Raw genomic sequence first — 10602 nt, forward strand, 5'->3', positions numbered from 1 at the left:
TACAAAAAACACAAATCAGTAAAAGACTAACGTTCTGGTTCTAGTCTCTACAGACTTGGCAACATTATTAGACAAATCAAAAACGATCAAGCTATAGAACTTGTACGCGATGCAGGAGGATTTGTACTTTGAGGTGATAACCAGTTAGCGAAAGAGAGAGAGAAAAGGAGAGAGAGTCGGTTACAGTTAGAAGGTGAAAGGAATTGATGATGAAGAAACCGGGTCAAATGTTGACCCGAATTCTGTTCCCGTTTTTTTATTCAAATTAGTCTTTAATTTAAAGGTTTTTTATTGATTTCAGCAAGTAAAGTCGGTCTCTCTACTTCCTTTCGTTCTTATCCTCTTCACCATACCACCACCTTCTTCCTCTTTGCGTTTAATCTACAAATCTTTTCGAATTCGAATTCGAATTCCCCCAATTCCCATGAAACCCCCATGTCTGGTTTCTTTTCATTATTCAAATATCCATTCACAGCTCTGTAATACCCACTTATAGCATCATCTTTCAAGAAATCAAAATCTCATTGTTTTTCAGTCATTTCTGTTGACAAATCTTGATTTTCTGTTATAATGTTGTCAAGATCATCGTTTAATCTGCTTAACCTTGACGATTATTCGTGCGTTGCTGATCGCGCTCGAATACCCAGAATCATGACGGTGCCCGGAATTCTGACGGAGTTTGAAGAAGATAACATTGCCGGCAACGGGGAAACGAGAACGAGAACGGGAACGGAAACGGAAACGGATCAGGTATCCGACGTCGTTTCATCTGTTACTCCTGAACGCCGGATCATCGTTGCAAATCAGTTACCGGTGAAAGCCCACCGCGACGGAGAAACGAACAAATGGGTGTTCGAATACGACCCAGACGCACTAGTGCTCCAACTGAAATCCGGGTTCGGACCTGACGTTGAGTGCGTTTACGTCGGATCCCTACCCGCCGATATCGACCCGTCGGAGCAAGAAGAAGTCGCTCAAACGTTGTTGGACAAGTTCCGGTGCGTTCCCACCTTCTTATCTCTAGAAATCCAGAACAAATTCTACCATGGATTCTGTAAACATTACCTTTGGCCTCTGTTTCATTACATGTTACCCGTGACCCTAACCCATGGAGTACGGTTCGATCGGGTCGCATGGCAAGCTTATGTCTCTGCTAACAAAGTATTCGCAGACAAAGTAATGGAAGTAATCAACCCAGATGAAGATTACGTCTGGATACACGATTATCATCTCATGGTGATGCCCACTTTCTTGAGGAAAAGATTTCACAGAGTTCGGGTCGGCTTCTTCTTGCACAGCCCCTTTCCCTCATCCGAAATCTACCGAACTTTACCTGTTCGTGACGAAATCCTTCGAGCTCTATTGAATTGCGATCTAATCGGATTCCACACATTCGATTACGCCAGACATTTCCTTTCATGTTGTAGCAGAATGTTCGGACTCGATTACAAGTCTAAAAGAGGCTACATCGGCCTCGAATACTACGGAAGAACAGTGAGTATCAAGATTTTACCAGTCGGAATCCATATGGGTCAGATAGAATCCGTCAAATCATCGATCAAAACAGCCAAAAAAGTCGAAGAATTAAAGAAAAAATACCAAGGGAAACAAGTAATTTTGGGTGTCGATGATATGGATATGTTCAAAGGAATCAGCTTGAAGTTCTTAGCCATGGGACAACTCTTGGAAGACTACCCTTCACTCAGAGGCTCCGTCGTCCTGGTTCAGATCGTGAATCCGGCTCGCAGCCGTGGCCATGACATTCAAGAAGTCGAATACGAAACCCGAAAGGTGGCTCACGAGGTTAACCAGAAGTTCAGTCAAGATGGATACGAACCCATCGTGTTCGTCAATGGTCCAGTTTCAACCCAAGATAAGGTCGCATACTACGCCATTTCCGAATGTGTTGTAGTGAATGCTGTTCGCGATGGTATGAATTTGGTTCCTTATAAGTACACAGTCTCAAGACAAAGTAGTCCCGAGTTAGATAAAGCATTAGGGATTGATGAAAACGAATCGAAAGAGAGAAAAAGTGTGATTATTGTATCGGAGTTTATCGGGTGTTCGCCGTCGTTAAGCGGCGCGATTAGGGTTAATCCATGGAACATCGATTCAGTGACGGAGGCGATGAGTTTAGCGCTCACGATGCCGGATAACGAGAAGAAACTCCGGCACGAGAAGCATTACAAGTACGTTAGTTCTCATAACGTTGGATATTGGGCGAAAAGTTTCGATCAAGATCTGGAGAGGGCGTGTAAGGAGCATTTTCACAAACGGTGTTGGGGGGTTGGGTTCGGATTAGGGTTTCGAGTGGTGGCGCTAGGGTTTAATTTCAGGAAACTTTCCGTCGAACACATCGTTTCTTCTTACAAAAAGACAAATTCCCGGTTGATTCTACTGGATTACGACGGAACAGTGATGCCGCAAGCATCTGTCGATAAAACTCCAAGCAAAGAAGTGATTTCGATTTTGAATGTTCTCTCCGGCGACCCAAAGAACGTGGTGTTCATCGTTAGTGGAAGAGGGAAAGACTCGTTGAGCAAATGGTTTGATTCGTGTAAGAATCTTGGGTTGTCGGCGGAGCATGGGTGGTTGACGAGGTGGAAGGGTGATTCTGAGTGGGAATGTTGTGGTGGTTTAGCGGTGGATGCTGATTGGAAGAAGGTGGCGCTGCCGGTGATGGAGCATTATACTCAGGCGACCGATGGATCTTGTATTGAGCAAAAAGAGAGTGCTTTGGTTTGGCATCATCAAGAAGCTGACCCTGATTTTGGCACGTGGCAAGCTAAGGAGCTTCTTGATCATCTTGAAAGTGTACTTGCAAATGAACCTGTTGTTGTGAAACGTGGTCAGCAGATCGTGGAGGTGAATCCACAGGTAAATCTTTTCTTACTTTTGGAATCATTGTTAGGGGTATAAAATGTTAATTCGGTTTTTTAAAGGGTAGAAACTATCAATTACAAACTTTGTAGTAGTATACAAACTGACGTTTTTTTTATGGATTCTAACTGATTGACTGTTTTTTTTTGTAGGGTGTGAGCAAAGGGGCGGTAGTGGAGAGTTTGATTACGAGTATGCAAAGTAAAGGAAAGCCGTTGGATTTCGTGTTATGCATCGGAGATGATCGGTCGGATGAGGAAATGTTTGAGAAAATTGCGAATTCGGTTTCTTTACAAGGGATTGCGGAAGTGTTTGCTTGTACAGTTGGACAAAAGCCGAGTATGGCAAAATACTATCTTGATGACACTGTAGATGTCATCAAGATGCTTCATGGACTCGAAGCTGCTTCGAGTCAAGCCCCAAAAGGTTTGGGACTTGGGGTCTCGTTTGAAACAAGTGTTTGAAAAGTTATGGGTGGTTTTCGGTTTATGTTTTTCTTTTTTAGTGTTTGAATCTTTTTTTTTTACTTTTGGTGGTTGTTATGTAGACACACATAATCTCTTTGTACAGAGCGTATACACATGGTTTTTACTTTTGTTTATGGAAGTTCTTTTGTTCGTCGCTTTGGGGTTCTTTATTTTAACCTTATATATAAAGTGAGATTTATGTGTTAACTTTCTTGCTTTAATAATATCAAAATAACTTTTAGAAAGTAGTGATTTATGGCAAAAGTATTAAAAAAAAAAAACGTTCGATAATTACAATGACCATCATACTATGGGAGTCCATGGGAGTCCATCTTAAATGACATGTGGATTATCATATATGTTGTCGAGGGTATGTAGGGGCGGACACATGATTTTATTCTAAGGGTGTCATGGGAAAATTAAGGGTTGCACGATAGTAGAAAAAAAATTCAAAAGAATTTGGAAAGTTTATACTGCGTCCGGAAAAATCAGGTGTTGCATGGAGTTATATATTTGTGTATTGATAAGACCATTCACTATTTCTTGAAGCTCGATCTCTTGTACCCTATATTAAATCTCCGGTGAGGGTATGATTTAATTTGGTATTTAGGCGATAAATCTACAAGAAATAATGGATAATATGTTTAATAGATTATACATCGTTATAAATACGAGGAACGATGATGTTTTCAACTTTTGCTCATATTTGTTCCTCTTTATCATAGTAGCAAGGCTTGTTAAATGTAGAATTGTAAACACTACATGATCATTGGCTAAATGTTCATCTTTTAAGTGGTTTGGAAGTTGGAACCTGTTCTGGTTGTATTGTCTTTATGGTTAAGGTATCACCACATTGCCTTCCATTGGGCTTTAGCAAGCCCATATATTGTTGGTAACTGAATGACATAAATATTCAGTAATATAAATTAATGATGGGGATAAACAATTGGGTTATGTTATTAATCATGGGATAAATAATTTGGTTGTTGACATAAAAGCTTTTATATTTTTATGAAATGTATGGTTATGTTTTAATTCTGTTTTTATGTTCATTCATGTCTATATTTGTTTAATTTTGTTCATTTTAACTTTTAAACAAGTTTTGCATCCTCTTAGCGGGTCACCAAACCATAAAAGCCATAATATTTACATGAAACGTGTGGTTTTGCCACCACACTACCACACTCTGCCATTGCCACCGCCACCACCTCCCATCTTCGACACCATCTTAATCACACTTTTTGCCTTCACCACCATCCCCACAGACGAAACTCTAGTCGCATTGTAACATCCCGAAATATCAAGAGTAGAGTGGAAGGGCTAAAAGAGTAATTGGGAATGAGTGACTCGGCGAGTCCATGGGTGGACTCGGCGAGTAGAGTCGCGACTGGGTCGCGTGTTAAGTGGCCGACTCGGTGAGTCAGTAAGATGGACTCGGCGAGTAGGCGCTGAGTGGAGAAAACCCTAATTCTCGGGGTTGAGCCCTATATAAAGATCATTATGTTTTCCTCCCAGCCTCTTTGTTCCCCCTTAAGTTCCAGAAACCCTAAAATCGTGGAGAAGCACCATGGTTGAGCAATTTGGAGCTTGAAGGGGTGGTTGTTGAAGAGATTCCAAAGAAGAAGAGGCTTGGATCAAAGGGCTTTGCAAGGATTCAGGATAATCTTCTCCTGGAGCTTCCTTTTGAGGTATCTTTCCATTGTTTGAGTTGCTATTGTCTAGATTCTTCATTTTGGGGGTGTTGAGATCATATCCTTTGGATGTATTGGAGTTTAGAGGCTAGATCTGAGGTTGCTACCTCAGATCTGGGATGGAGAAGAGTTAGAATGCATGAAAGTCCCTGTGTTAAGTGTTGGATGAAGCTATCTTGTCCCAAACCTTAGCCATAATATGCAAAATGCATAGATCTCTTTGGATTCACGTAAAGTTTGCCACTTTACGTGATGGATGAGTTGTAGGAGGCTAGATCTACGTTTTGGAGCAATTGCATGGCCTGGAGTGCTTCTGTATGGATTCAGACTGGTGGTACTCGGCGAGTCACATGGGTGGACTCGACGAGTTTCTTGAAGATGGCCTGGAACTCGGCGAGTTGTATGAACAACTCGGCGAGTAGGATGAAGATTGCCTGGAACTCGGCGAGTTGTATGAACAACTCGGCGAGTAGGTTGAAGATAGCCTTAGACTCGGCGAGTCTGTTCTTGGGCTCGGCGAGTCTTGTCGAAGAGTCCCAATATTTTCTGGTCGAGTCGAGAATCGGTGAGTCAAGGGATGACTCGGTGAGTTGTGTGCGAGTGGACTTAGAGTTGTTGAACTCGACGAGTCTCGGGGTGACTCGGCGAGTTAGGTCGCGGATTGAGGGAAGTTCTGATTATGGGGACTCGGCGAGTCATCGGGTTGACTCGGCGAGTAGAGTCAGTCAGGGGTTGACTTTGACCTTGTCTTTGACCAAGGGTTGACCAGTGGTTTCCAGGGGTATTTTGGTAATTGTTGATTATTGTTTTGAGTTCAGTGCATTGGTGGTTGTCCAGTGGTGGAGATCGTATCAGTGATCGGAGCGGCTTGGGTTATCTGTTCAGTCGGCGGTATCGAGGTGAGTTATCCTCACTATATCAACAGGGTCTAAGGCACCAAGGCCGGCCCTTATCGGATTGAGATCCGGGTAGTTGTTGTTATGTTGTTGCTATGTTATGTTTGCATCCTGAGAGCTAGGATGGTATATAGAGACCTGTTTGAGATCGGTATCCTGAGAGATAGGGTGATGCTATGCTAGTGACCTGTTAGGTCGGTATCCTGGTTAGGATGATGATATGCTATGTGATCTGTTGATCTGCTTGTTGACTGTGAATTGCTATATGATTGTATGTATATGTGCACATGGTTGTTTGGACTGGAGTTGGGTTGAGGCGGGTCCTGCTGCGTGCTGTAGGCCAAGATACCCAGGGCGGACCGGTTGTCCCGAAGGCCCAACGAGCGGTCCGGATAGGCTGTAGGCCCCGAAAGGGCGGACCAGACGTGCCGAAGGCTCGGAGAGTGGACCAGATAGACTGAAGACCCGGTGCGGGCGGACCAGTCATACTGTAGACTTAGAGAGTGAACCAGGTGGATTGAAGGCCCGGGACCGGGCGGACCAATCACACTGTAGACTCGATGTATGTGGATAGACTCAGAGGGTGGACCAGGTGGACTGTAGGCCGGTGCGGCAGACCAGTCACACAGTAGACCCGAAGTGCATGGTTGTTCTGTGATCGGATATGTTATGGCATGTTATGCGTGTATGGTATTTGTGGTTGGTATTTTGGGGATATCTCACTAAGCTTTCGGGCTTACAGTTGTGGTTTCATGTTTTTCAGGTTCTTCAGGAGACTGTGGCAAGGCGAAGGCGTGATCGTACCGCTCCTCACGATTTCGTAGTATTGTGATTCTGGGAACACATTAAATGTTTTGTATTGAAAACCTTTTTGTAAAGATTTAATGGAATCGAAATGTTTTTGAAAAATTTAAAATTGGTTGTACTTTTCGGTCGTTACAAGTTGGTATCAGAGCCTTGGTTTGAGTGAATTCGAGGAACATTCGTGTGACTCCAGTCTCAAATCGAGGAATGTTTTCAAAAGAGTATTTAAAATGGTTTTCAAAATGAGTAAGGGAGGACGCGGAGGGTACGATCAGCCGGAGCCAGTAAGTAACCCCAAAATACCATGCATGTTATGTGTTTTTGAGCTTTGATAGAACAGCATGCTAGTGATAGGCTAGGGATCTTCAGGATTTCATGATATGTTGCTTGATTTGTGATGCCTGTAGCCTAGGGTTCCTTATGGGATATTTTCAGTGTTCCTCTAGTGGTGAGGGTTGAGCGTTGTTATGCATGTTTCTCTAGGGCGTTGTGGTAGTACTTCATACAAATATGGGTAGGTGTGGAAGGTAGTATGGGCCCGTACTACTGAAAGCACAAGACCCATACGCATATCAGGGAAACCATGATCTCTAGGGTGGGGTTGAGGGAGTTGGATCCCAAGATGGTGGGATGAGTCTGAGATTTTGTGTGGTGTTTTTCAGTATGGAGATTCCGAGGCATGATGAGAGTGGATCCGGATCAGGATCGGGAGCTGGAGAGAGAGTTTCGGGCGGATCGGTGCCGCCCGAGGTTATCAGTCAGATGAGCACGAGCGAGTTGGATGCGAGGATTCGTGAGATCCTGCGTGATGAGATTGCTGAGTTGTTCCGGGCTGAGTTGCCAGAGCTTTTTGGGTCGATTAATACCACCATGGTTGAGTATTTTGATGAGCGCTATGCAGCTCTCACTGAGACGGCTGCCGCGGCGGCTACAGCGGCTGTTGCAGCGGCAGGGGGAGGAGCTAGTCGGGGTTTTCAGTATCGGGACTTCGATAATACGAAGCCTCCCACATTCGATGGAGTTCAGGACCTGATTGTTGCTATGAGGTGGTTATCAGACGTGGAGGGGTGTTTCTTCACGTGTTCATGCCCTGCTGATCAGAGGGTGAGGTGTGCTCTGAACCTGTTGAGGCTCGGGGCGAAGGATTGGTGGAGACTGACCACGGGGTCATATTCGGATGCGCAGAGGGCTGCGGTATCATGGGATCAGTTCCGAGAGATGTTCATCACTCGTTATGTTCCGCAGGTTGAGAGGGAGAGATTGGCTCAGGAGTTCCTTGAGCTGAAGCAGGATTCGGAGTCGGTGACTGAGATCACCAGGATGTTCACTGAGAGGGCGATGTTTTGCCCAGAGTTCGCTTCGGAGTAGGCTCAGATGTCTCGATATCTGAGCATGCTCAAGAGGGACATCAGGCAGTTTGTGTCTGTGCAGAGGTGCGAGACATTGTTGGAGTTGTAGGAGGCCGCTAGGCGGCGTGAGTTAGAGATTGAGTTGCAGTTGCGTGAGCTGAGGCAGGCTCCGGTGCAGTCACAGCCGGCGCCGAAACGGTCCAAGACCGTTGATGTTAGAATGGGGGATCGGAGCAGCCACACTTGTGGGAAGTGTGGGAGGGGTCACACCGGAGTTTGTAGGTCCGGTGGTGCATGCCGTAAGTGCGGAAAGGAGGGGCATTATGCGAGGGATTGTCGGCAGTCAGCGCTAGTTCGGGATTTGAGGATTTGCTATCATTGTCATCAGGTTGGGCATTTGAGGGTCAACTGTCCACAACTTGTTGCAGGACCGGTGCAGGCTCCAGCACCGGCCACTTTAAGGATCACAGGTGGAGGTCAGGGTGGAGCAGAGCCCCCAAGGGCTCAGGGTCGTGCTTTTCAGCTTGTAGCAGAGGAGGTCAGGGCAGTGTCGGATGCAGCTGCGGGTATGTTTCTTTCTTGATGTCTTGTTATCTTGTGATTATTGTGGTGTATTGTTTTGTGCTGGTATCTTTGCGTGGTTTTCGATGCGGTATTCATCATTTTGCGGGTTATGGTTTTGGTTATGGGTTTTGGTTTTGGAAATTCTGTTGGTTATCATTCATGAGGGTTATTAGTGGCAACCCGGCATTGGGTTTCAGGCCAGGTAGCATCTGCGTTCTGAGGAGTGGTTGATGCAGATTGAGTTCTTTCGAGCAGGATGATCGGTGTTGATGTGAGATCTCGTTGAGGTTGTTTATGCTTGTGGGAAGCAGTCCGCGTGTAAGTGTTTTCTTTGTGGAAGAGTTGTTCTGGGAGGTCGGTGATGGCGACCGGTGGTTGATAGTTAGTGCCCAAGTGGGGGAGAATTGGAGAATTCTCCGGGAGATCGATGAGTAATTGTAAGTGCTTAGCTGTTGGGATTCAGCAAGTGTACTGTCAGCCCAGAGTATAGGCTGATAGGAGTAAGAGTCGGACATGCGAGGCGGGATTCAGACCTAGGGCATTTGATTGTGGAGGGCCTGGGAGCAGGCTGGGATTGAGTATGTATGATGGAGTTAGAGTTCGGAACCGCTAAAGGGCTAGAACGGTATGCATGGGAGGATTTCTGGGGGGATAGCTCGGAATGTTGAATGCTAGTTGAGCGGTCCGGATAAACTGAAGGCCGGAAGGCGTACCAGTCAGGTCGAAGGCTCGGAGAACGGTCCAGCCAAACTGAAGGCACTGAGAGCGGTCCAGATTGGCTGAAGGTTCTGAGAGAGTGGTCTAGATGGGCTGAAGGCCTGGTGAGGCGGTCCAGTCATGCTGAAGACTCTGCAGGTATTGTTGGATCAGTGTGAGGTTTTGGGTTGTGTATGCTGCAGTGTGATTGCATTAGAAGGTCTGGCCCCGGGTAGTGATCATGATTAGTGGAGATAGTGCATGGGCTTGAGAGTCCCTGCGATGAGAGTCAGAGTATGTGTGTTGGATGGATAGCAGATACGCTAAAGGGTGGTGTAGCATTGGGCGAGCACCGTGGCACTTGTTGGAGTGGCAATATGGCCAAGTGGATTCCTTAGTAAAGGAAGTGAGAAAGGTGTGTAACTCCGAGAGGGAGTGCAAGTCCATGGAAGTGAAAGTGGCAAAGCAGAGTTATGATTAGAGTAATCCGAGTATGGTTTTTGAGCAGCGTGTTTGCGGCAGTGGAATTGAAGCACATCCGGTTTGGGATGTCTGCTGACGTCGCGGAGGGAATTCCGCAGGTGTAGAGCCAAGAGACTCGGAAGGGATGTGGAGGGAGAGTCTTGGGCTCTCAGTGTGATTCTGATCAGGGTATTGGATATGTATTAGTGGTTCATCCTGGGGGATGTTGGAGGATATCATCAGTGTATTAGGTTTTTCCCAACCTGAGGGTGCTGGAGAAGTTCAGCATGTGTATGTGAATGCAAGAGGAGAACTCGTGGGAGTTGCTCTGAGATTGAGAATGGGTCTTTCCGTCGTCGCGGAATGGATAGAGTGGGATTCGGATCGGGGATCCGATGGTTCATGGCTTTCTAAGCCCTTATGGGTCGAGTGAATGTTGGGATTTGGGTCAGTGATGCGTCTTGAGAAATTCTCGGTTGTTGAGGGTGATTATCAGAGGGTACAGCCGATGCCCGACTCGAGACGGTGGTCAGGACACCGTAAGGAAAGAGAAAGTGTGTTTGAGTTTCGATGGGTATGCCTTGAGGGACTTGGCCCGGTTAAGTCCAGGCGGCACGTTGTGGGAGTATCATTGGGATTGAATTGCTATAGGCTTCGAGGACGAAGCCTAATTTAAGTGGGGGAGAATTGTAACATCCCGAAATATCAAGAGTAGAGTGGAAGGGCTAAACGAGTAATTGGGAATGAGTGACTCGGCGAGTCCATGGGTGGACTCGGCGAGTAGAGTCGCGAC

At 45.9% G+C, this 10602-nt stretch overlaps 1 protein-coding gene across 1 annotated transcript; it reads left to right on the forward strand.

The window, feature by feature from the left end:
* Positions 1-229: 229 nt before the first annotated feature.
* On the forward strand, positions 230-3501 carry LOC111894799 (probable alpha,alpha-trehalose-phosphate synthase [UDP-forming] 11). Its single transcript, XM_023890897.3, has 2 exons — positions 230-2877; positions 3033-3501. The coding sequence occupies exons 1-2, from the start codon at positions 571-573 to the stop codon at positions 3342-3344; spliced, it is 2619 nt and encodes an 872-aa protein (XP_023746665.1). The 5' UTR covers positions 230-570; the 3' UTR covers positions 3345-3501.
* The last annotated feature ends 7101 nt before the right edge of the window (positions 3502-10602 follow it).

The sequence above is a fragment of the Lactuca sativa genome, chromosome 8 (genome assembly GCF_002870075.4).
Source record: "Lactuca sativa cultivar Salinas chromosome 8, Lsat_Salinas_v11, whole genome shotgun sequence".
Lineage (NCBI taxonomy): Eukaryota > Viridiplantae > Streptophyta > Magnoliopsida > Asterales > Asteraceae > Lactuca > Lactuca sativa.